The 27,973-nt window shown below is 39.9% G+C and overlaps 3 protein-coding genes across 3 annotated transcripts; 1 reads left to right on the top strand and 2 right to left on the bottom strand.

Annotated features, from left to right (window-relative positions):
* Nucleotides 1–78: 78 nt before the first annotated feature.
* On the bottom strand, nt 79–8,005 carry LOC111192656 (RING finger protein 223). The gene has a single exon (XM_049466930.1). The coding sequence runs from the start codon at nt 7,792–7,794 to the stop codon at nt 6,904–6,906; it is 891 nt and encodes a 296-aa protein (XP_049322887.1). The 5' UTR covers nt 7,795–8,005; the 3' UTR covers nt 79–6,903.
* Nucleotide 8,006: 1 nt separating this feature from the next.
* sgpp2 (sphingosine-1-phosphate phosphatase 2) lies at nt 8,007–15,155 on the top strand. Its single transcript, XM_007237918.4, has 5 exons — nt 8,007–10,069; nt 11,759–11,917; nt 12,015–12,194; nt 12,594–12,683; nt 12,812–15,155. The coding sequence occupies exons 1-5, from the start codon at nt 9,878–9,880 to the stop codon at nt 13,355–13,357; spliced, it is 1,167 nt and encodes a 388-aa protein (XP_007237980.2). The 5' UTR covers nt 8,007–9,877; the 3' UTR covers nt 13,358–15,155.
* A 1,462-nt stretch (nt 15,156–16,617) lies between these two features.
* On the bottom strand, nt 16,618–26,067 carry farsb (phenylalanyl-tRNA synthetase subunit beta). The gene is made up of 17 exons (XM_049466929.1): nt 25,924–26,067; nt 24,913–24,968; nt 24,573–24,727; nt 23,677–23,749; nt 23,253–23,368; nt 22,864–23,014; nt 22,319–22,427; nt 21,928–21,998; nt 21,663–21,724; nt 21,175–21,226; nt 20,959–21,020; nt 20,593–20,800; nt 20,228–20,308; nt 18,699–18,791; nt 18,315–18,432; nt 17,899–18,051; nt 16,618–17,035 (listed from the first exon to the last, which is right to left on the bottom strand). Exons 1-17 carry the CDS (start codon nt 25,979–25,981, stop codon nt 16,884–16,886), a joined length of 1,770 nt encoding a protein of 589 aa, XP_049322886.1. The 5' UTR covers nt 25,982–26,067; the 3' UTR covers nt 16,618–16,883.
* Nucleotides 26,068–27,973: the final 1,906 nt, after the last annotated feature.

Genomic DNA, 27,973 nt, shown 5'->3' with positions numbered 1-27,973 from the left:
GAATACTTTTGCAAGTCACTGCATAATGTAATGGCTGTTTAGTGTTCAGGTTGGTGGAATAAACAACAAACACATGTGGTAACTCCAGTAATTTTTAATTGTCTACTGAAAGAGGGTTGATGTATAGAAACAGAACCGACACACACAGGTTAATCTACAGGAACAGTAAGGCAAGAGTATAGAGAGGATATGTGCCCCAGCCGACCATCAGCTCTACAGGGTATCAGTCCCACGGCAATGGACCTCGACGTTCTAGGGGTTGTGTTTGGGTCAGTGTGTGAATGTGTGTGAGTGAATGAGTGTTGCAGAGTCTTTATGAATTAGATAAGTGTGTGAAGACTTAAAAGGCCAGACAGTTGAAATTGTGATCATTAGCATCAGTTTCTTCATTCTGTGAGTGCCATCTTTAATGCAAATATATATTCAAGCAGTTTAGTGGGGATTTTTGTGTTTAGCATAGTTTAAATGCATGTCAGTCTTATCGGTTCTGATTTCTCTCGCTTTCTGATTACCTACAGGCCTTTGTTTCAGGTTCTAGCAGTACAGAACCGTCCATAATCCATCCTTTAATCCGGTTTAACCCCAAATGAGTTAACACTGGTGTCTTAAAAACCCACAGATTACTGGAAGCCCATTCCCACCAGTTCATTTTTGATTCATTATGCTCTCATTAAGTTTGCCCTGGGATCTCAGAATGTGGTAGATGGTGTAGCATAGTGGATAACACCTCAATCCTTCCAGATAGACAATACAGTCTCTTTTCCACTGCAGGCGTGTCTTACCGTATCCCACTGGGGTTGACCTGTTAGACCAGTAACTGCCGTTTTCTGCACTGGAAATACTGTTTAAAGACCTAAATCTTGTGACACAAACGTGACACACATTTTTAGCCAATCAGAAGTGCCATATTGTTGCTGTCCAATGAAAAACAAAAAATCTCCTTTTTTGTTGATTTTCAGTTTATCACATAATTTGAAAACACTCTGCCAGTTACACTGTACCAATACTTCTTGATTTCTTGATCAACAGACCAATAGAAACTCCAAAATTACCTGAAATAAACTCTTTAAATTGATTTCCATTGAAAGGTTCCATTGAAGGTCTTATATCTTTCCTGTAAAGTGGCTGTTTTGGAGAGACTGTTTCTTTCCACTGAATGCGAATGGTTCCCTGAGTAAAGAGAAAACCAGGCACAATCCAGTTAGAAGGCATTTCATGCTGAACATCTCCATTTTTATAAGCAATAGGAATAGTGAGCTTCCATGCTCTGAAACGATTGGCTCTGTAGTGGAAAAGAAGAGTAACTGTGTGTGCAAATGCGACAAAAGCGTCAAATGCGACAGCCATTTTTAATGCAACAAGACTGTAAGGGACATGAAGCCAAATTCTGCACTAGAACCAATTAGAATCTGTTTTCCCTGGGGGTGGGACAACAACGAGTCAACAAACACAAAAGAAGAACCAATCAAAATCTGTGATTTCGCTGGAGGTGGGATAACAAAGCCAATTCTAAATAATTATTTCAGGAAATCACTGTGTGAGCTGTAATCTGAAAATCTGAAAAAAACCCCACTGTTTTTCACTGCTAAATTACTAAGACAGAACCTGATGTTTCCAAGAAATGTTACCTAGCACAGTCAAGAGCACCATGTGGCTACAAACAAACCCTGTACACTAAAACTTTAACAGATAATAAAAGTCATTGAGAGACAAAAAAATTTGGGGTTTTCCATTGATGAGATTGTCGGCAGTATAAGCCCAGCGTTAGCCCAGCAACATTAGCCTAGCCTCTCTTACTGTAAACCAAATAAGCTTAATCAGAACATGAACAGAACATGTCATGACTGATTGATTAAATCTGGTGTCAAAGATCAATCGGGATACCAATCACAGAATCCAAAATGACTTCTTTAGACTTCTGGAGTGACCTGAACAGCTGGAACAGGCTTTTCTGATTTTCACATGAAGTCCCAGTGTAGCTTAATATCACTGTTTTCTAGATATTTAATTAGAAACGTGAGGAATCAGAATCAATACATTATTTTCTTCAGCATTTCCCTTTTTTAAAATTAAACACATCAAAATAATGAATAATGAATACAGTCTAGTCTGGCTTTTAATCAGAATTAATGCTGACTTTTATGAGGCCAGTGGTCACCAACTCTCATCCTGCATATCTACTGGCCTGCAGAGTTCAACAATCGACCATATTCTCCTCTGAAACTGCACCCTGCTCACAAGATTAGTGCACTAATTTGCAAATCACACCTTAGAGTGTGTTAATGTTGCTTAAAAGCAAAGTGCTAATGAAGTTCCACAGCAAAATTAGCGTCCAAAACACGGACCTTGCAGATACTACAGAATCTATAACACTAGCACTAATTAGCATGGGCCAATTTCAGCTAGTGCGCTACATACTGTGTAAAGTGCAATTAATAAGCTATTAAAATTTACATTCAGTTCTTTTCTTAAGTACTTTTAGTAACAAAATGACACTAAATGCTTAATGTTCCTTGACACCACACAGTAGATGTGGAATGTAAATGTAAATGTAAATTGAATGTTTTTACCATGCACTATAGGGACGTTTTTGGAACACCTGTTTAAGTCAAGGGCATTAAAAACGAGTTTATCATGCTTTTACTGGAGTGTCTTAGGATGTGTAAGGCACATCTCGATGCTTATTGCTATCTTACACCCCCACAAATTGTCTATTTTCACTTCTTCTTACTATATGGTTTCAATAGCAACAGTGCTTGTAAATATATATGCGCTGATGGGCACGGTGGTCTCGAACTGAGGTGTGTTCAGGTACATTTCTGCTGTATTGCTATCTTGGTAATGGAAAACACAGGTGCTCCACTGACTGATGTCAACCTAGACATATGTCAACAGTCAACAATAAACAGAATGCTAAATAAAATAACATTGCTGTACCTGTGAATGAGCTGATGAAGCACCTTCTCAGCGTGAACAAGCAGGTCAGTTTCCTCTGCTAAGAAGCGTTGGACACTTCCAGCTGGCTGCACCGTTAAAATAGCAATCCAACGACAAGAGCATTAGTAAGCTCAGGATGTTAAATGATTACCACACCACCTCATCTCTAACTCCCCAATTTGTCACATCCAATAGTACTGGACGGAGACCCACCATTCCTCTAGCCCAAGCCTGCTTCAGAGAGTCCTATTCTATTGTAAGTAATGGACGCAACATGAACACCTGGAGATACGTACCCCACCACAACCATCATATTTTGGACCTCAGTACAGAATGTTTAGGCATCGCTGTGCCAAGAGAAAGTGCTGACCTTCTTCAGAACATCCTCAGAAGCACTCATTCAAAAGTGGGTCAATATTTGGTACATTAGAGCTTAAAGGATTAATGAAATATTAGCAGGGTTACTGTGTACTCATACTGTGTTCTATTTAAACTTGCATGTATGAAATTATTATATAAGTTTTGATTACACAAATTAGGTTACATTTCACAATGAGGGTAAATTAACCGTTCTCAACACAGCATGTTACAACTAATTATTAACTAACACCATTTAAGACTTTATTAATAACATTTTTAAACTAATCAATTTAGTATTATTTACAAAATAATGCATTAAGATTTAGTCATGTTTAATAATGCCTTAACTAGTGTCAATTAATATTTATTCATACTTACCATATAACAATATTTATTACTGTGGTAAGTAGAGTTAATGTGACCCTTATTGAAAATGTAACTGGAATGTTGCCACAAATTTTATTTCCTTCTCAAAGCCTCACCAATATCAACACCATGCAGGTTTGTATCATTTCTGTCTAATTCTGTATCATTAAATCAGTCATATGCACAGAACTGTCCAACTTCTATCTGTGGACGTGTTTTCAGGATGTCTGTGTTAAATGCTGTATTATCTGGTATCGCTAACAATGCTAACCAGGAATATAAAAAGCTACATATGTCAGATTCTCCATAAATCTAAAATACTGTAAATGATCTAGATAAGGATTATATCAAACCAGATGTAATAAACTTCACAAAGTCTTTAGTAAACTGATCTTTGGAGATGTTTTGAAATAGCGTAAGTGTAATAGCGATTTTCATAGTGTTTTTCTCAAAACTGTGATGTATTTACAGCTCCAACACCTAATTGGAACATAATAAGAAGTGTATGCTCTGTATGTATTAGCATGCTACATTATTGCTTCTGATACGTCGATGTACAGAACATTGAACAGAGGGAGATTTCCACCACAGCCTTGGTGACCACTGGCTCAGACCGACGTTTGTGATTGGTTTATCGGTCAGTTGATTAGTGTAGGAATGCAAAGTGCTACTTAAATGTCAGTAATATCGATTATCTGTCTAAAGTATTAACTCAGGTTTTACAGCCTCACCCTGGAATCACAGAATAATAGAATCACTGCTTAATCTACTCGTACGGCATGTGCAGCACATTTAGCCTATAGCTGCCTCTGTACAACACGAACGGCAGTAGAGAGCACCCACCCATCCATCCATCCATCCATCCACCCACCCATCCACAAAACCACCCACCCATCCATTTATCCATTCATTAATTAATTAATTAATTCATTCATTCATCCACCCACCCATCCATCCATCCACTTATCCATCCATCCACACATCCATCCACCCACCCACACATCCATCCACCCACCCATCCATCCACAAAACCACCCACCCATCCATTTATCCATTCATTCATTCATTCATCCACCCACCCACCCATCCATCCACAGTCCATACAAGTAGCAAAACAGTGGGATAGAAATAGCAGAACAGTGGATCTGAGACTGGACTTAAGAAAACTATCTAGCAGCTAAAGACTTATCAAGCTTGCTGATAACAACCAGATACCTGGTAATAAATAATATAACACAGAAAATAAGGAAATTTGTTTGGTAGATCATTTTTTTTGTTGCTTGTTGGTAGTAAATCCTATACCGTTGGAAAGTCTGTTAATTTCAAAGAGGATTGGGCAAATTTACAGACTTGCCAACGGAATAACATTTATTTAGGCGTCTTTTCGCTGACAGACTCAGCCAGCTTGCTGGTAACCATTTGGCTTATCTAGCTTCCTACCAACTAGCAAGAAAGTAGTTAGCTACGGCAGTTTAGCTTCATCCATTCAGCCTACAGCATTTTAGCTCCATCCATTCAGCCTACAGCAGTTTAGCTCCACCCATTCAGCATAGAGCCATTTAGCTCAACCCATTCAGCCTACAGAATTTAAGCTCCACCCATTCAACCTACAGCAGCTTAGCTCCACACATTTAGCCTACAGCAGTTTAGCTCCACCCATTTAGCCTAGAGCTGTTAATCTCAACCCATTTAGCCTACAGCTGTTTCTCTCCACCCATTCAGCCTACAGCAGTTTAGCCCCATCCATTCAGCCTCCAGTCATTTAGCTCCAACCATTCAGTCTACAGCCGTTTAGCTCCACCCATTCATCTTACAGCAGTTAAGCTCCACCCATTCAGCCTACAGTGTTTTAGCTCCACCCATTCAGCCTACAGCATTTTAGCTCCAATCATTCGGCCTACAGCATTTTAAGCTCCATCCATTCGGCCTACAGCATTTTAACTCCACCTATTCGGTTTACAGCATTTTCCATCCATTCATTCAGCCTACAGCAGTTTAGCTCCACCCATTCAGTCTACAGCAGTTTAGCTCCAACCATTCAGTCTACAGCAGTTGAGCTCCACCCATTAGCCCAGCTTTACCCAAAATAATACTGTTTCAGAGATTTGAAGTTTTGTTAGGACAAAGTCTGTTTGGCTCTGGGGGTGGGGCTTAGGAACTGCATGAGTGACAATGGTTAATACTTTACATGAACAGCTATGGGTGTATAGTGTGTGTGTGTATTGTGCGTGTATAGTGTGTGTGTGCAGATTGTCGGCGGTGAAGCGGCTCTTTAGCTCCGCAGTTCTGTATAGCGCTGAGGAGGAGGAGCATGGGGTGTGATGTCAGAATAAAGCTAATGCTCCACCAAACACTCAGCAGCTTCATTACAACAGTTCCAGTCTCAGAGAAGCACATGGTAATAATGCACAGTGCAGGACACAAACAAACACACACACACCCCCACACACACAAACACACATATGGAAGTACACATCAGCTGTATGCTGGGTCCAAAAAACACTGTAAAAGGTAATTCAGCAATAGTGACTTAAAGGGAAAGTCCACCGACTATCAAATTTCCTACTAATTTTAACAGTTACAAAATAAACACTAAATTTTGAATTTAAGGGTTTAGATTTTAAATGCTCCATTGCCAGATCAGAACTGTTTACAAACGTCTGAGGTGTTAACACTGTTTTACTGAGCAGTTCAGAGATTTTTTTTTTTACTGCATGTCATAAAGGAGCAAAGAGATACATGCAGGTTGTTCATTGCTATATTAGTTAAACACACGTGCCGCCAACTTTTACATCAACAATAAACAGAATACTAAATAAAATAACATTGCTGTTCCCGTAAATGAGCTGCAGGCGCACATTCACAGCATGTACGAGCAAGTCAGTTCTCTCTGCTAGTAGCTGTGCCGTTAAAATAGCAATCCGCCAAAATCCGAGCACCCAGTTTATATGGAACGAACGCAATTTTTTCACTAAACTTGACTCTTAATTTAGAAAATTAGGTGGAATTCCCCTTCAAGTGTGCACACACTCATACACTGAATAAAAAAGGCCAGTTGAGCACACATACCAACACACACATACATCAACACACACACCGACACACACACACATACATCAACACACACACTACCATACACACACACACACCAAAATCACATCAGTTCTGTAAGATGTAAGCTCGAGTCCCAGCACACAGTCCGCAGTTTTTGCGCTCCGATCCATTTGATCCTCCGCTTCTTCACGCGCTCCGCCGGCTCCCGGTGCTCGTGGCGGAGGCTCGCCCCGCTCCGGTCTCACGCTCTGGCCGGTACTTGAGCCAGCACAGGAGCCACGTGACCACCACGGCCACCATGGCGAGCACGCTCGCGACGGACAGACACACCGGACCGGCGGACGATGACGTTGATGATGACGTCGTCGTAGCCGTAGAGGACGACGGTGATGCCCCTCCCCCAGCCCCTCCCCCTCCCGAAGCGTGTCCGTGCACGAACACAAGCCCCACGAACAGCAGCACGAGCATGGCGAGAAAGGAGAAGATGACGCACGCGCATCCCGCGGCGAGCGCGAGCCTCCTGCATCCGGGGCGCGCGACGGACACAGACACAGACACCGAGTCTCGCGAGAGCGTGGTGGCGGAGGAGGGAGTGCTCGCTCCCGCGCCGGTGACCGATGCGCTCGCCCCGGTGGTTCCCGTTCCCGCGCCGGGCTCGTCCCCGCGCCGCAGGGCCGCGAGCGCCGGGTGCAGCGGCGGAGGGTGCGGCGGCAGCGCGTCCTGGGGCAGCGGGTCGGCGCGCGCGCACAGCGGGAAGCGCGCGGCCGCCTTGGTGTTGCAGGGCAGCGCACGAATGCGACAGTCCGGCACGCGCGTGCGGTGGCGGCATACGGGGCACGTAACGCGCCACGGCCGCTCCTCCCGCAGGTGCAGCGCGTGCAGGCACTCCGCACAGAAGGTGTGCAGGCACTCCAGCAGCTTGGGCGCGCGCCGATCCAGGTCGAAGTAGTTGTAGCAGATCTTACATTCCGAGTCCTCGAATGCGGTGAGCGCAAGCGGCGACGCGCTCGGGACCGCCTGGGGCGCAAGGAGGCACGAAGGCTCCGAGCTGCTGTCCGCTGTGTCCGTCTCGGCCATGGCGCGCGCTCACATCACCTCCTCCACTATCTCCTCCTCTTCCTCACATCACGATGAGTCACACAGAGGAGGATGCGGATGCTGATGATGGTGATAAAGAGTTTATGCCCGGTATAAAACCATCTCGCGGGGTAAACAAACACGCCTGTCCTTCATCCTTGAGCGTCTCGTGCAGCCGCTCCCTCCTCCTCCTGCGGCCGGACCCGCAGGGGGCGCTCGCGCTCCGTCTCCTCCTTCTCCAGCATCACCGCGCATTACGTCACCGCCCAAATCACGTCATACGTGTGTGTGGAGATTCTTGCCTCCGCCAAAAGGATAAACAAAGTGGTATTAATGTTATGGCTGATCAGTCTATCTGTCTAAAGTGGCTTGCAAAAGTATTCATATCCCTTGGACCTTTTCACATTTTGTTACCTTACAACCACAAACTTAAATATATTTTACTGAGATTTTATTTTGATTGGCCTGTTTTGTGAACACCTCACTGGTTTGTTAGAGACCACTTTGTGTTGTAGACACATGGGGGATGTGTTGGATGATGGATTGAACAGTGCTCCTTGGGATGTTCGAGATATGTTTTTCTAACCTAACTATGCTTTTAAACTTCTCCACAACTTTGTGTCTGAGCTGTCTGGTGAGCGCCTTGGGCTTTATGATGCTGTTTGTTTACTAGTGTTCTCCAATAATCCACAAAGGCCCTCACAAAAAAGGAGACTAAAATACACACAGCTGGACTCAAGTAATTAAAGAACTTCTGAAAGAAATTGAATGCACTGGATTTTATTTAGGGGGGTTCAGAGAGGGTGCTGAATACTTTTGCATGTCACAATTTTTAGGTTTTTATTTTATTAAAAATTTGAAAACCATGTATCATTTTCGTTCATATTCCATTCCACCGTAAACAGTGAAAACTGAACACATTCTAATACCATACTAAACTTTCCCTATTACACCAACACACCCTGACAGTTCCTTTTTTATAACATTCCACCTTAAACAGTAAACAATTACTGATACCATACCATACTAAACTCCATCTAATACAGAAACACACTCTGACAGTTCCTTACTATTCCATTCCACTTTAAACAGTGAAAACTGAACACATTCTGATACCATACTAAACTTTCCATACTACACCAACACACCCTGACAGTAATTTTTTATATCTTTTTTATGCCACCTTAAACAGTAAACAATTAGTGATACCATACCATACTAAACTCCATCTAAAACACCAACACACTTATTGTTCCTTACAATTCCATTCCACCTTAAACAGTGAAAACTGAACACATATTGATACCATGCTAAACTCCCTCTTATACACCCAAACGCGCTTAGAGTACCTATGTCATTCCAACTTACACAGTGAAATCTGAACACATACTGATGACATACTAAACTCCCCCTAATACACCAACACACCCTGACCGTTCCTTACTATTCCCTTCCACCTTAAACAGTGAATTTGAATACATATTCTGAACAATCCTTAATATTCCATTCCACTTTAAAGAGTGAAGTACTGACATTCAGGTGCTGATTTGAGTTCTGCAAATTTTCATGTTTACCTTAAATACCTTAGCTCGTTTAATTTACACAGTCACAGTAACAACGGCTAATTTGATGTTTTAGTTCCCCCTAAGTAAAAAAAAGACACATATAACATAAGTAACATACTTTACTGTGATTGAGATACAGCGTCTCTGTTGGCTACAGTTGTGTTCAGGTGTGTTTCATTTGTGTTCAGTTGTTCTCAGGTGTGTTTCGGTTGTGTTAAGGTATGCTCAGGTGTTTTTCACTTATGCTCAGTTTTGCTGAGGTGAGTTCAGGTGTGTTTCAGTAGTGTTCAGGTGTGTTTCAGTAGTGTTCAGGTGTGTTTCAGGTGTGCTCACGTGCTCAGTGGTGAGCTTCTGTCAGGCTGCTCTTCCAGTCCTCGTGTACAGTGATAAGACGCGTCAGCGCCGCGCCCGTGCAACACCTGCGCCCACGGTGGGAGGGAGGATGGACGCGGAAGCTCGCTCTGGGCAGTCGGTGCGCGCGGCGGCAACAGTAGCAGCGACGGCGCGCGGCAGTGATAATGACGGTCACGGTAAGGCGCGTGATCGCGCACCTGAACAGCTCTGAGCTGGTCGTGCGCTTTCAGCGAGCCTGCGGGCTGTATCCCGCAGCGCGTGAGAAACTGAACGGGCACGCGCGGAGCCCCGGAGAGCAGCAACCGGTCAGGAACGGGACTACACACATCACACACACCGGAAAGCACGAGAACAGCGTAAGTACAGACATACACACTACACACACACACACACACACACACATACTACATACACATGAACTCACTACTTACACTACATACCCGTACACACACACACACACACACACACACACACACTGAGCGCACACAAGTTTTTCTGGCTCTGCAGGTTTCAGCACTCAAGACATCATGCCGGTCTGACTGTTGCCAACAGACAGTCAGTTCACGTGTGAGGTCATTAATATAAATGTCATCATTAAAACTGAAGTAACCTATTAAATCACCTGTAGCACTGAGGTCATTACACAACTAATTACTACTGAGTATAATATAGTATAATATAGTATAACACTGCAATACTGAGTCAAATCTGTAAACTGTACTGTGTACTGTTAATTTATATTACTCTATATTGCTCAGTGTAACTTTACTCTTTATTGTCCTACATTAATATGCAGTAATGCATTTGCAGTATTCTGTATTAATCTACATTGCTTTTCTCTGTATTCTCTATACTCTGTGTTGTTATACATTACTCTCCTAATCAGCTTCACTTTACATTACTCTCCTCATCAGCATTACTCTACATTGCTCTGCTAATCAGCGTCACGCTACAATTACTCTAATAATAAGCACCACTCTATATTATTCTCCTAATCAGCATCATTCTATATCACACTGCTAATGGGCATCACTCTATATTACTCTTCTAATCAGCATCACTCTACATTACTCTTCTAATCAGCATCACTCTATATCACTCTGCTAATCAGCATCACTCTACATTACTTTACTAATCAGCATCACTATACATTACTCTTCTAATCAGCATCACTCTACATTACTCTCCTCATCAGCATCACTCTATATTACTCTGCTAATCATCATCACTCTACATTACTCTAATAATAAGCATCACTCTATATTACTCTCCTAATCAGCATCACTCTATATGACACTGCTAATCAGCATCACTCTATATGACACTGCTAATCAGCATCACTCTATATTACTCTTCTAATCAGCATCACTCTACATTACTCTTCTAATCAGCATCACTCTATATCACTCTGCTACCCAGCATCACTCTGTATCACTCTCATAATAAGCATCACTCTACATTACTCCCTTAATCAGCATCACTCTACATTACTCCCTTAATCAGCATCACTCTACATTACTCCCTTAATCAGCATCACTCTACATTACTCTTTTAATCAGCATCACTCTACACTACTCTCATAATCAGCATTACTCTACATTACTCTGATTGATTTTTGCTTCTTCCCTCAGCTTCAGATTTGCTTGTTTTTTATCCATAGACATCCCTCTGGATTTTATGTTGGTTACTCTTCTAACTATAAATACACAGTCTGCACAGATAAACCCAAATCTGAAACTGAGTGTTCAGACATTTAGAGCTGTTTATTAATTAATTGATTAAATTGTATATGTATAAAGACACACTTGGGCTACAAAGCACACCAGACAGTCACATGTTCCAAAACTGATACTGTTAAGAAAAATGGGTGGGTTCATGAACTGTGTTGCTTCTTCTGAACTATGTATAAGCTGAATTTTCATCTTTTTAATGTCAAACCCAGTCTACAGCAGAAATAAAGGCATCAATGTTACAATACTTCTGGAATGTAGTGTATCTGCATTACTGTTAAGTCGCTAATGTTACTGTGTGATGTTACTCCGCAGTGCTCAAGTGCTGGGTATGAGGTGAGGAACTGGCCGCTGTACCTGCTGTTCGTGGTATCGGCTACTCTGGGGAATGAAGTTTTCTACATTTCATTCCTGCCCTGCATCCACTGGAACCTTGACCCTTTTCTCTGTCGCCGACTCGTCAACATGTGGGCTGTAAGGAGCAGAGACACACACACACACACATGCTACATGCACACTATACACACACAAAAACACCTAAATGAACTGAAGTTACTGTGTGTGTGTACAGGTGGTGATGTATATCGGACAGGTGATGAAGGATGTTCTAAAGTTGCCCCGCCCCACAGCGCCCCCTGTGGTGAAGCTGGAGTGGCGAGTGGACGCAGAGTATGGCCTGCCCTCAACTCACGCCATGGCAGCTACAGCCATCTCCTTCACCCTGCTGCTAAGCGCACCTGAAAGAGTGCAGGTATCACACACACTATACACATTATACACACACACATGTTAAAATAGATGTATGGACTATTAAAAACATGTTCATGAAGTTCTTTTAACAAGTTAGCTCATGCAAAACTGCGATAGAAACCAAAACTCATTATTTGAAAGTTCTTACATCTCCTTCATCTGCTGACTTGCCACGGACAGTAGGTACAGATCCCTCCCTCAGAAGAAGTCAGCTGGCTTGTCCTGCTGTCAAATGTGTAAGGTTCTTAACCAGCAAACCAAAATAGCAGTTCTTTAACTGAGGCTCTGGTGGAGGTTGACGGGTAAAGGGTGGAGCTGGGGCGATAAAATAAAGATAAAATATGTGTACCAAACCTCTATAGCTGTGTATTAACCACATGTGTATGTGTGTGTATTACAGTTCCAGTTTGAGCTGGGTTTAGTTCTGGCTGTGGTTCTGTCAGGCCTTGTGTGTCTTAGTCGTCTCTATACTGGAATGCACTCCGCACTGGTAAGTTTATTCTCTATATACGGCTGTAGATAGATGGGGCTTACTTGTAAGTTTAAACACATTTTAAATTCAGTGATTTTATTTTATTTTGTCCATGTTTTAAGTAACCTTACCTGTATTTCTTACAGGATGTGATCTGCGGAATTCTTATATCAGCGCTGATCCTGGGAATATCCTACCCGCACTGGAAAACTCTGGACTACCTGCAGCTGAACAGCCCCATCTCGCCAATCCTGACGCTACTGCTGCCCCTTTACTTGTGTTACAAATACCCCGAGCTGGACCATTACAGCACCACCCGGGAGGACACCACCATCATCCTTGGGGCCTCAGCTGGATGCTCCGTGGGTTACTGGGCCAACCAACAGCTGGGAGTGACATTCGAGCCTGCGGGGCCTTTCCCGGTGACCCTGGGCCCGGTCACGATGCTGGGCATTGCTCGAGGCATGGCAAGGTTCTGTGTGGGACTGGTTATACTGGTTCTGACCCGGCAGACGGTGCGGTCAATCAGTCTGCGGTTGCTCTGCTGGAATTATGGCGTCGCGCTGGATGATGTCGAGGCTCGAAAGAGGAAAGAGATCGAAGTTCCTTTAAAGTACAGCACGTACTCCGCCATCGGGCTGGTGAACACCGTGCTGGTCTGCAGGATCTTCATGCTGCTGGAGCTGCTGTGACCTCTGATGACCCTGAATCTAGGAAAGAAAAGAATAATATTCAGAATAGCAGTTAATGGGCAGGTCTTTCACCAGTATCCATTGTGCTTAACTTACCGGTATACCTATACAGTACCAGTCAAAAGTCTGGACACACCTTCTCATTCAATGTGTTTTTTTCTATTTTCCTACATTGTAAATGAATAGTGAAGTGATCCAGACTATGCAGGAACAAATAAGGAATCATGTAGTAACTTAAAAGTGTTAAACACACCAAAATAATCTATAAATGATTTAGGTGCTCTCATCTGTGGAGCTGTTAACTTGCAGTTTCTGAGGCTGGTAACTCTGATGAACTTATCCTGTGCAACAGAGGAACTCTGTTTACTATGAGGCACAGCTGTTAACTGAAAGCCATTCCAGATGAATCTACCTCATAAAGCTGACTGAGAAAATCCAGAGACTTGCAAATCTGTCATCGAATTAAAAGGTGCTACTTTAAATAATGTAATATATAACACTTTTTGTTTACTGCGTAATTCCATATGTTTTTCTTAATAGTTTGGATGACTAGTATTATAAATATTTAAAAAATAGCTACTACTGTAACTACTACTGCAACTACTACTGTAGCTGCTACTGCAACTATTACTGTAGCTAATACTTTTGAAAACTACTTAAAGTATAAAACTAAAAGTAATATTAGGGGAAAAAATGCCATTAAGAACAAAAGCTAAAGCCTCCCTGTGTCAGCTGCAAATACAGCTCTGGAAAAAAATAAGAGACCACTTTTTATTTTGCCAAATTAAAAATCTCTGGAATATAATAATAAAAAAAAAAGATGGATGATCACAAGCCATCAAACCAAGCTGAACTGCTTGAATTTTTTGCACCAGGAGTGGCATAAATTTGTTGAAAAGCAGTGTGTAAGACTGCTGGAGGAGAGCATGCCAAGATGCATGAAACCTGTGATTTCTGAATATGAACTTGTATTCTTTATATTATTTGAGGTCTAAAATATCTGCATCCTTTTTATTATTTTAGCCATTTCTAATTTTCTGCAAATAAATAACAATATTTCTATTTGGAATTTGGGAGAAATGTTGTCTGTAGTTTAAATAATAAAACAACATGTTCATTTTACTCAAACATAAATCTATAAATAGCAAATTTAGAGAAACTGATTCAGAAACTGAAGTGGTCTCTTAATTTTACCCAGAGCTGTTTGCCTATTGAAAATTGTTGTATTTTAGTACAATGCACTGACGGCCTAAATCAAGCTGCATGATTAACAACTCGCCTATAGATGAAGCTAAAATAGGACCCTAACAAATTAGCTGTAAATAGAAAATCCGTCCGGAGTGTGAGGACTTTGATACAGAGTAGTTCAGCTAATAATGCTAAGAAGCTAGCTTCATTACTTGTTAGCTCCACTAGCCTTGTAGCTTCAGGCCTGGCTAGTGGAGTACATAAAGGTTAACGAGAGAAGGAGTGTGTAAAGTTGTTTATTGCATTATTCAATCACTAAACAACATTAATCAATAATATTTTACACTGCAGGATTTCTCTGTTAGCCAAATAATTTAACATAAAACCTGGATCATAATTCAGAGCTGTTTTTTTAGCTACATGCTAACGCTCTGTTTACATCAGTTGGAATGTTTTATCTGTATTGCTCTCACAACAATTTTTTTTTGTTATTTGAGCTTTTAAATCTCAGGTTTATTTGATACACTTGGACAATAATAGAAGAAAATGTGTGAATTTATGAATCTGTTATAGATTTACTGTAACAGGAATGAATAAAGGAGAAACATTAGGAGGACGACTCTGTTCTTCTCTCTCTGAGATGCCGGTCTGGGTTTTATGGTGGTTGTGATCTTGATTTAGAGCTTTAGAAGGTTTATGACTCCTCATCATTCATAAACACACCTAAGATGTAGCAACACACTGACACTAATGACCCCTAATCTACTGAAAGCCCAGTTACACACAAACGCTGGTTAGATATTTACCCAGCGTTCTCCTCCAGAAACACACTCTTCAGTCCCCTCTGATCCAGATCAGTAACTCACAGATAACTCAAGATCCTCCTCACTACAGACAATATTTTACCTCTTACTGAAAGAGAATTGACACCTTCTTAAAATAAAAAAACTATTTTTTTTTCAGGTTTTTGAGGAAACACTATTTTTTTTTTTTTAAAAAACACTATGTTTTTATGGCTGTTTAAATATGATCAATGGTTTAAGAGGATATTTATCATACAGTCAAGCAGCAGAACCAACCAAAAACCATAATGTTAATTCCACATTTTTAAAAATACTGATATAAAACAAAATAGTTATTTTGACATTGTAACGGCCACAAAGTTTAGAGCATTTCTATCTTCATGAACTTAAACTCAATAAAATCTGATAAGACCAAATATTGCATAAAAAAAGGGGCGAGTCTTAAATGGTGGAGATTAGATCAGTAAAATAAAAATGTCTAGTCTTGGAAAAATAGTAAAATGTACATTAAAATGTCAATTTTCATTTTAATTATATTAATAAATTAGCTTAGTTACTCATAACATAGATATTTATCCTAAAGTGGGATAGATAGCAGCATCATGAGAAGATGATTCAGGCAAAAAAGTCCATTAAGTTCAGTGATTATTTAGGAAGGCGATGATAAATTTAAACATTAATATGTGTAGGATTTAGGGGCTACTCCCCTCCCTCAGAATATATTTGTTAAAATAATAAAGTTTTAAAACTGTATAGATTAAATGATGTTTTCAAAAAAATATAATTAATTTAGCTTTGAAAACAGTTACCATTACCAGTTAGCAATTAGCCAGTTTGGGTTTCATAATAAAAGCCCAATGGCAGCTAATACAAAGGAATAGATGCATACAAAAATCAATATTGAACAATATTGCCTAAACTAAAAACAATATTGCCTAAACTAAAATAAAAAAAACATCCATCTTTCATTTAATTTGAACTAGTAAACGTTTGATAAAAATATGGTCAAATATATAAATTCTGTTAATATTTGCATCTTATTTACAGCATTGTTTATTGACTGATGATCATTATAGGGAGCTTTCAACTTTTATACCAGGTATTTATTCATTCAGTTACTCCTCACACAAATTGATTTCTTTAAGGTGAAACAGAAAACTCTGGAAAACACTAATTTGTTTGCTAAATGCAAGTAAGTTTCAATAAATTAACTAAAAATAAGATGCATATTATTAAATAAGAAAAACACATTTCAGAATTCAGTCTTGATCTGTCTTTATTTACTGTAATATGCAGTTATATGGAGTACGGGCATTCACCAACTGTTTATGAATGATGAAATATTTATCTTAAATAAAACTAATATCTGCGTAACAACCATATCTCCACAGAACGCCACCTGAACCTGACAGTAAAAGGAGACTCCGCCCACTCCTTCCATGCGCGAATGAGGACAGTAGATGTAAACAGCAGCCAATAGATGCAGTGAGAAGTGTTAATGGGCGTGGCTAGTGCAGAGGGTGTCAGCTGTGAGGTCACAGGAAGTGCTCGAGATCAATGTCGAGGGCGGAGCAGGGCATGGTGAGCTCGAAGCCGTTAATAACGTCAGGGTGAAGAACGCCGAGACGTCCCACAACCTTCTCATGAGCATAGATCTCCGCACAGCGTCCCGGGAAGAAGGAGGAGTCTGAGTGAGAGAGAGAGAGAGTGAGAGAGAGAGATAAAGAGAGTTGGACATAGGTGTTGATGAGACATACTGGGTTCACAAGAACGAGACGCAATTTTATCAATATACAGCTCTAAAAAAAAGAGACCACTTCAGTTTATGAATTAGTTTTTCTGATTTTGCTATTTATAGCTATATGTTTGAGTAAAATGAACATTGTTGTTTTATTCTATAAACTACGGACAACATTTCCCCCAAATTCCAAATAAAAATGTTATCATTAAAGCATTTATTTGCAGAAAATGAGAAATGGCTGAAATAACAAAAAAAGATACAGAGCTTTAAGACCTCAAAAAAATGCAAAGAAAACAAGTTCATATTCATAAAGTTAAGAGTTCAGAAATCAATATAGTGGAATTACCCTAAGTTTTAATCACAGTTTTCATGCATCTTGGCATGTTCTCCTCCACCAGTCTTACACACTGCTTTTGGATAACTTTATACCACTCCGGGTGCAAAAATTCAAGCAGTTCAGCTTGGTTTGATGGCTTGTGATCATCCATCTTTCTCTTGATTATATTCCAGAGGTTGTCATTTTTAAGTGGTCTCTTTTTTCCAGAGATGTACATATTTGATTTTAAAGATGAAATATATGATTTCATATATGATTTTTATATGTGATTGAATCTCTGTGTGCGTTCTCTTGTGTTTTTCTCGTTTACAGAATAAACACAGACAGCTGTGTAAGGCGCTTGCACAGGTCACATTGCTGTTTCTCGCCATAATGATTAAACACATTTAACACCTGATGAGAAATATCACGTCAAGTTAATCTCACGAGATCTCATGGCACAAGATCTCAGCAGACCGTTACTGTTACTCACCCTCGGCGGCCTGAATGTAGTATCCGCGTTTACGGCCCGGTCGGACCTCCAGCAGCTGCATGACCCGGTCCAGCAGGCCGTGGATCACCTCGAAGCCCGGACTCTTATTGTAGTAAACCGCACACAGACGCCTGTTATTCCGAGCTCCAACATCTGTAACACAAACCAGCACTTACAAACAAAATCTTGTGGAAAAATTTAATTAAGGTGGTCAAGCAACTTTTATTATTATTATTATTATTATTATTAAAGTGTGTTTGTTATTTTCAGCACTGCAGTGATTAACACTGAGTATCATGGTGTATAAGGTTGTGTATGAGGTGTTGGTGTGTGTTGTGCTGGTAAGAGTGGATCAGATACAGCAGTGCTGTTGGAGTTTTTAAACAATGACTAAAATGACTAAAGCAAACACTGACCGGTGGTTTCGTCCTTCAGAACTACATCGGAGATCTCAAACAGTTTGAGGGGGAGGGGCATCTTCCTGTTAGCAGCCAGAGTCTTTAGTAGCCCTGGAAGCAGAGTGGTCCTCGCCACCTAGATATAAACACATCAGCAGAGATCAGAACAGAGATTAGACCCAACTCCAGAGCACCTGCACAACACCTGAACTAACACTCGAGCACCGGCACAACACCTGAACTAACACTCGAGCACCGGCACAACACCTGAACTAGTATTTAAAATTAACACCACTAATATAAACATAATCGCATTTTACATTTCTAACATGTAAAATGAGAGAGAGGGAGAGAGGGCGAGGGTGGAAAGTGAGAGTGAGAGAGAGAGAGAGAGGGATGAACCTGGAATTCTGCTGTTTTAGGGTTGGAGATGTGTACAGCTCTGGTCTCTGTGATCTTCTTTCCCAGTTTATCTGCTATATCTTCCTGGGAACACTGGAGAAAGACAGATAAATTATTAAATCACACACACATCTCACACACACACACACACACACACACACACATTACACATTGTAGACATTAGACACTGTAGTAAAAAGTGTTACAGTAGATTACAGTATACAATAATAGTCAGTACAGTAATTTACTGTATCTTTAAAATACCTCAACACACAGTAATAAATGTCTTAACCACTGCAACAAAAGTGACAAATCAAAGTGGACAAATTAAAGTGCCCAATTAGCCATTATCCCTCCTCTGTATCATGTGACTCGTTAGTATTATAAGGTCCTAGGTGTGAATAGGCAGCAGGTGTGTTAAATTTGCTGATTTGTGTTCAAGTGTCTTATACTGGCCACTTGATATTCAATCTGGCACCTCATGGTAAAGAACTCTCTGAGGATGTGAAAAACAGAATTGTTCTGTATAAAGATGGAGCTTAGGCTATAAGAAGATTGCTATTACCCTGAAACTTAGATACAGCACAATGGCTGAAGGTCATACAGCAGTTTTCCAGAACGGATTCCACTCAGAACAGGCCTCTTCAGGGTTGACCTGTTCTATGTTGACCTGGGTTGACCTGAGTCTATGTGTTCAGAGTAAGAGGTTGGCTTGTGAAAAATGGTAAAATTTTTAAAGTTTTAAACTCCCCCACTGCATACCGTATGAACCGATGTACCACCCAGCACTAGTCTGATGAAATCAAGATAAACTTGTTTGGATCAGATGGTCTCCAGCATGTGTGGCGGCGTCCTGATGAGGAGTATCTCTCCTTTGTCTATCGTCAAGCATTGTGGTGGTAGCATCATAGTCTGGGGCTGCATGAGTGCTGCCAGGACTGGGGAGCTGAATTACAACATGCCCTGTGACATTCTAAAGTAAAGCATGATTTCTTCCTTTCAGAATCTGCATGGCAGTATTCCAACAGGATAACGGCCCCAAACACAAACACACCACCAAGATGACAACTGTATTGCCAGACCTAATCCCTGTTGAGCATTTGTGGGGCATCCTCAAACAGAAGGTGGAGCAGCGCAAGGTCTCCAACATCCACCAGCTCTGTAATGTCGTCATGGATGAGTGGAAAAGGATTCACAGGGAACCTTTAAAGCTCTACTGAACTTCATGTTCAAGAGAGTTAAGGCAGTGCTGGAAAATAATGGTGGCTTCACAAAATATTGACACTTTGGGCCCGTTTGCACACTTTTGTTGCAGTGGTTTATACATTCAGGCTGTGTGTTGAGTTATTTTGAGGGTACAGTAAATTTACACTGTTATACTGTAGCTGTGCTCTGATTATTTTACACTGTATCATGTGTATTAAACTGTGTCTTATCTTCAGTTTAATAAAATATTTACAAAAATGTGAGGGGGTGTACTGACTTTGAGATGCTGTATGTGGTGTGAGAAAAGGAGATGTTTAGTTTACCAGAGCAAAGGTAAGCGCTTCAGTAAATCCAGCTGCTGCGAGATCCATCCTCAACAACTCCGTGAGCTTATTTAAAGGGAGCTGCGCGCACACACACACACACACACACAGTATTGCAATTGGTCACACAGTTTCATAAAACAGAAAAGAATATAATTGTGTTGAGTCGCAAAATCATATAACAAACATAATATATACATTTTATAGAATTATCACACTGTACTGTAACATCGTATTGTAATGTTTCATCACACTGTACTGTGCTGTACTGTATTATTTGACTGTATTGTAAACCACAACATATTAAAAGCTCATCTCAGGCTATGTTTAGGCTCAGGGTCTGTTTATGAGAGCAGATCTCTCACCTGATTGGCTATAGTGTATGTGCGTGGTGTTGTCATAGTGATGTTATTAAAGCCATATGCCATAGCAGCATCCTCCATGATGTCACAGGCGTGGATAACATCAGAGCGAGTGGGCGGGATCTCCACCAGGATCTGACCATCATCACCAACAACCTCCGACTTCAGACACATCCTCGTCAACAACTGAGCAACGCTATCAGCTGATTCACTGGGAGAGAGACAGAGAGAGTGTGAGAGAGAGTTTAAGGGCTGTGAGAGTGTGAGAGCGTGTGAAAGTGTGAGAGTGTGTGAGCATGAGAGAGTGAGTGAGTGTGTGAGAGAGTGTGAGTGTTTGTGAGAGAACGTGTGAGAGAGTGTGTTTTTCACCTGATTCCTACTCTGCGGTTGATATAATCTGCTGAAAGGGTTTCAGTCCTGTAGGCCAGCTCCTGTGGGTCAAAAAGTCAATAAAGATAAATATAAAATAAATATTAATGTAAATATGAATATGAATATAGATATGAAAATGATGAAACTCAGTGAGTAAATAAATTACACTGTGGGTGCAGATAATATAGATGTGTAATGTACAGAAATACATACTGGATAAGTGACCATCCTGCCATCCGGATAAACCACTTCAGCCTCCTCAACCCTGAGAGAGAAACCATCATTAAAATCCTATAAATTAATTATTATTTTAATCTGTTCTAAACACCTAAAAAAAGCAATATTCCTCCCTCAGATGATTGTTCATTGCAGGTGTAGAAGCACATATAAGCGGTAATAACACTATAAATCACTGCATTATTACAGCTTTATTACAAATTATTATACAAATTATTTAATTACAGCATATAAGAACAACACAGGTGGCATATATGGTCATCACATCTTAAATATGTGATATATATAAAAAAACAACTGTATAAACAAGTACGTCCATGATTATAAATGTAATAACACTCATAGGAGTATAACTAATAACAGTGCAAGTGTATAACTGTGTATATAAGTGACGCATGCTCTCACACACACACACACACACTCTCAAACACACGCGCCCTCTCACACACACACAAAGAACTTACGTGAATGGCTCGGCACAGTATTCACTGAACATAGTCACAATCATGTCCAGTACGATTTTGGCCTAAACACACAAATACACAAACAGATTATACAGACACACACACACACACAGTTGAAGTTAGTATGTGACAGTAGGTAATAATAACTATATATTCTGTACACTGAGATATGCAATATCTGCAGAGCGTCTAAGTTGACAAAAACTGCTCTGCATTTAAGAGCTGATTACAGGAGAATTTAATCAGTTAACTGAAGCTAAAGCACCTTGGTGAGATCTGTGGCCGTACACTCGATAAAGACGTTCTTCGTGTTCACAGATATTTTGGAGTGATCCCCTGAAACACAGACACACACATACCGTTTTTGCATTTCTGTATCATTGTTACACAGAAATGACAGTAGTGTAAATGCTGCTTTTTCAGCCCTAAAACTCCATTATTCTAAAAGTGATTCCTTTATCTCAGTGACTGCCGCTGTACTTTAGTAGTGGTTAAATGTTTTCTGGTTTGTTGTTCTGAGTGTTCCATCTGGTGGTCAAATGAGGAACTGAGAGGGGAAAAGAGAGAAAGAGAGAGAGAAAAAGAGAAAAAAAGAGAGAGAGAGAGAGAGAGAGAGAGAGAGAGAGAGAGAGAGCGGGGAAGAGAGGAGGTCTTACCATTGATGATGGGGGGCATGGACAGGACTATGCCGTTGCTGTCGTAGATGATGGGGTAGAGAGGCTCATCCTCAATGATGTGCAGGTAATGCCTCAGGTGACTGTCTGTCTGCAGAGAGAGAGAAGGTTCAGAAGAATTAATTACACTAATTACACTTCATAACAATCATAATCTATTAGTAACGTGTTTATAAAGCACTAAAAACACGAGTATAAACAAAACCACACATTTTATGAAGTAAAAACATTATATTACCACTACAGTCTTCATTCTAAAGAGATTAATGTAGACAACAGGCAACTGAAGTGTATTTACACCATTTAGCAATGTGTTAAATCAGTATTCAGTAATTCAGTAACGTGACTCTGGTTTCTGACACTGTAGAACCCACTGTACTGTTATCTAGAACATGCGTAGCTTTAACTGCAGCAGTCATCCTGAAGCCTGCACAAGGATTATATATTTATTACTGGAGCCTTCATTTCAGATAATAGCTATAGCAAATATGTTTAACACAGTTAATATAGTTAGTGTGAGGGCGGACCTTGTAGAGGCTCATGAGCTGGGTGGCGGTGTACTCCTGGCTCTGGTTCAGGGGGGTGAAGCGAATGTCGTCGGGAGCTTTAGCCGTGAAGGTGAACGGTCCGGAGATGGTATCCAGGTCATGAGTTCCTATAGCAACCAGCGTCCTTTTCCTGCAGGAGAAAAAAAAAAACAGATTATATTATTTGTCCAATTACTTTATTTACACTTTTATTCAAATGTGTGTTTTTGTACAAATTAGTTTATTCACTTTTATTTAATATGATTTCTAAGGTGTTTCGATGATATCCTTGGTGGTTGCTATGGTATCACTAAGAGGTTACTATGGTGGGGCTACTTTAAGCTTGTGTGTACAGAGTGAGTGTGTGTGTATGAGTGTGTGTGTTGTACCTGCAGACGTTCTGATGGAGTTTCTCCTGCAGCTCGATGAAGCTCTCATAACGATTCTGTGTGAAGGTGATGTTTCGCAACACTGCAGCCACAGCGTGGGGTCTCACACCAGCCGTCTGAACAGACACACACACACACGAACGCACAAAGACACATCTTATCGTATAAAATACAATTATATAATCGCAATTTGTGAAATTATAAAGATCCATATGGTGATGATAGTGATAATCTGGTTTGTATTATTGATTATATAATGAGAAGTTTTAAGGGAATTTATTGTACAAACGTTTACAGATTTTAAGTTTCCACCAAATGTTCTAGATTTATTTATATATTTATATGAAAGAATAACACACCAGTTTGTCAGCTGTATGATTATCGTTATCTTTATTTAATCAACATCAGATCTTCAGGAACTCACCTCCTCAGTAATGATCAGCCTCTGGGGCTCTCCACTCTCCGCACTCACACGCCTGTAGCGGGGGGCCTCCATCCTACACACACACACACACAAACAGGTTAATACAGGGTACAGCACTGCTGTAAGGTAGTGGTGTGTGTGTTCGTCGTGAAAAATCTAAAAACTCACATTTTAACGACAAGAATAGACTCCTGATTGGTAGCTGATTGTCTTTTTCTATTAAAGCTGCACGTGATTGGTTGATATGTGTGGGTGGGGTGTATGTGAGTGTTCACTGAGTAGAAGGGGTGGAGTTACATACACTAGTTATAAACACAATAGTTAGATTAATTTAGATGCATCTTTGATTTTTGTATTTTATCTTTGATTTTTGTAGCACTTTATTAAGTATATAAGTAAGGCATATAAATAAAAACATTAGTACTTCTGACAATTTGGGAAAAAGAGCTTAAAACTTTCTGATGATGAAACAGTTCGAACAGTTTGGAGCAATGTTATCTTCTCTTCAAAAAATCTATTAATCTATTAAAATCTGTTAATCCATCACCTAGGAAACCATTATTTAACACTCTGTATGTGTTATTTCTGTACTAATGAAGCATATGATACATATACATATCCCACAGTTTAAAATTTTCTTCTACTCAATCCCAATGTCTCCAAAATTTCTATTTTGAATGATGACACCTGTTGTACTTGCAGAGGTTATTATAATTGCATGACTACAAGACAGGATTTCTGAAAACACTTCAATTACTTTTGTAGGTGAAATTACGTGTTTAAGAGCCTGTTAAAATATCCCCAGAAATCAGGAAACAACATGTAATTCCATAACCATGAATTGGAACTCCAGACCCCAACAATAAAAAATGCTTCTTCCGGGTGGAGTCTCTTACTTCTGCTTGAAGACCTGAAGGCCTCTGACCAGTCCCTCCAGACACAGCAGGTCATAGCGATTCGCTGGAACATCGATCTTATACAGAATCACATCAGAGGCTCCTTCAGCCTTCTGATCTCCCTGCTCACGACTGATGATGTCCTTCTCCGACGTCTGCACGCACGCATACACACACACAAAAAAAATTACAATTATTATTCAATTTCAATTCAATTTGGCATGCCTGTTTTAAAAACAATGTTGTCAAAGCACAAAAACAATAATAATAATAATAATAATAATTATTATTATAATAATTTTAAATTTTTGTTTTAATCATTACTTCACTTCACACTCACAATCTCATCCAGCTCCAGACCGAACTCGAAACACAGCTCATCAAATTCTTCATCAGCTGCGTTGCAGAAAAACAAAGAGAGAGAGAAAGAGAGAGACAGAAAGAGAAAGAGAGAGAGAGAGAGAAAAAGATGTATTCTGTTCTTATGTATTCTGTGTATACAGTTCTTCGATTTTTAGTTTATAGCATTTGTTTATTTACTAACACTTGTTCTCTGAGCTGCTGCATCATTGTAAATTTCATCGCTGTGGGATTAATATTGGATTATTTCACTTTATCATGAAGAAAAAAATCTTTAGGAATAAATAAATGATTAAATTCATGATTTGTTTTAGCTGAAATAGAACATACCACAAAATAATATTGTTAATAACCCAAAAAAAACTACTTTACTAAAAATGCAAACCAAAACAACTGAAAAGAGAAACCTTGTGTGTCTATAGATTTATTTGTTTCCTTAATATTATTATTCCTTTAACATTATACAGTATTAAAAGTTAATTATTGCCAATTTGGGCATTCCATTATTATTATTATTAGCAGTATTATTATTATTATTAATCACCTCTCTGTTCCATTACGTCCTACCGGTACCTTATATAAGAAAATGATAAATATAACAATTACCAAATAATAATTATAACAAATAATACAATTATTATAATATTAAGAAATAATAATCAAATAGACAGTGTTAGTGTGTGAGAGATAAAACGCTCGTGCTCTGAGGTTCAGACTGATCTGATGCAATCCTCCTAATAACTGATCAATAATCAGCCTAAAGCCCTCAGCTCTGCTTCTGTGTAATTTAAATTAATTCGTAATTGTACTGTAACTGTAATTTGTAATTGTAATGTAATTAAATTGTAACTGCTGATTTTAAAAGCTGATTTAGCCCGTTAGCCTCTCCACCGTTTCGAACAGCGCAGATACATCTAACACCCTCAATAACCCCATTTCTCTCTCACAGCGGATTAATCTAATATTAATCTGATAATAAATCAGAACTCACTGTATTTTCTGCCCAGAGCTCTGAACAGCAGATCCCGCTTCACACTGACCGTCGGCATGATCACACCCGGCTCCCAGCTAACACTGCTAACCCTGCTAACACCACATTGAATTGACAAAATAAAAGTCCTATGACCAGCGCCGGCTCATCGCTAACTGCTGAAACTACACTGAACCACTACAAAATAAAAGTCCTGTAACACTCTCCGGGTCCCTGCTAACACCGCACTTACACAATAAAAGTCCTCTAAACAGCCACGACTCCCTGCTAACACCACCCCCTGCAGGCCACACGAACTACAGCAAATCCCGCAGCAGAATACAGTTAAATAAAAGTAGAAATCACTTTGCAATAAACTGAATAGATATTAGCTAGAATAACAGCTATGGATAACAACTAGTTCAGTATTAGGGGATTTTTTCAATCATAAGCAATGAGAATTAGGTATTATTATTATGAGAGGGAATTATATCAAAACATTCAAATTTTATTTTCAAATCTGCCTATATATATATACAAAACAAAATAAACAACAAAAAAACTAAACAACAATAATAATGATGATATGATAAATATAGCTATAAAACTAATTATTCGCACTCATCCATATTCTCTGTTTTTTGGGGGGAGTTAAGGTGGGGTCTTTTAAAAGGTGCTATATAAACAAAGCTGATTATTATTACTATCATTATTATTATTAACATCACCCACCTAAACCTTTAATTATAGTTATCCATATTAATAATGCTTGATGTATATTTCAGGCACAAATGATTAAATAAACAACTCCTGGCCCAGCCCACACATTAATGACCATCTCCACCATCTGATTTTCATTTAACGCAAACAATTTTATGTGTATTGTGTTTTTGTGCGTAATATAAAAAAAATTGTTCAAATTATATATATTTTTTTTGTACAACGTGTAATTACACTAACAAAATCAATAATTCTAACGAAAAACAAAACTTGTGACCCACACCAAATGATGTCACTTTCTCCTGAGGGAAATGAAGAAAATGTTATTTTACACCAACAATTTTTAATTATTAGTCATCTTTAATGTGCAATTAAGTAAATCTCCCATTCAGTGTTTAAGAAATGATAACGTAACTAATTACAAATTATCTGACATAAGGATCTGCAGTGTGGAACCTAGTTTAAATTCTGCCACACTTACACACAATATACAGGTGCTGGTCAACGAATTAGAATAATTTGAAATAGTGCAATCATGAAATTCTTTGAATGCATTTTTTGTGCAGAAAGCAAATCAGGTGTTCACCGCACCTGTCCTACTCGTTAGACTAATCACAGAACTCGTTACCTGGAAAAAAATTTGCTCAGCTGAGCTTTCCAAAAGGCCCATTTAGGCCATTTAACTGTGACACTGTTGTTTTATTGAATTAGAATAATGGAGAAACCGTTTCATTGAATTAGAATAAATGCTCGAATTTTTGTTTTCTGTGAAGAGTGTTCACTGTGCAGTATAAAGTCAGGGTTGAGTAGAATTTCTAAGTTGTAAAATCAATCATGGGTAAGCAGCGCGACCTCTCAACCGGAATAGTGGCTCAAATTCAAGCCCTTCGCCAACAAGGCTTGACCCAAACTAAAATTGCTGAGCAGCTCGGCATTAGCCAGTCTTCCGTCTGCAAAGCTCTCAAGAAAAACTGCAGCAAGCGCACCAACTGTTCCGGCGTCCAAAAAACTTCTGCTCGCGACAACAAGCAGCTGAGAAAGATCGCAGTCAGCAACCGGTTCAAGTCCACTTCCGAGCTCACCGACTTGTGGAACAAGCAGACCGGCGCTGACGTCTCTAGATCAACCACTTACCGTCGTCTGCGCGAACTCGGCTTCAAATCTCGCGTTCCAGCAGTAAAACCGCTGCTGAACAAGAAACAAATGGAGAAACGGCTGAAGTGGGCCAAAGAACACGGCGAGTAGACTGCTGAAGACTGGCAGAAAGTGGTCTTCAGTGACGAATCACGCTTCTGCATCTCCTTCGGTGACCAAGGTCCTCGTGTCTGGCGTCGTGGTGGCGAAACCTACA

Source organism: Astyanax mexicanus, chromosome 18, assembly GCF_023375975.1.
Source record: "Astyanax mexicanus isolate ESR-SI-001 chromosome 18, AstMex3_surface, whole genome shotgun sequence".
In the NCBI taxonomy this organism is placed as follows: domain Eukaryota; kingdom Metazoa; phylum Chordata; class Actinopteri; order Characiformes; family Acestrorhamphidae; genus Astyanax; species Astyanax mexicanus.
This window is presented reverse-complemented; position numbering and strand designations above follow the sequence as displayed.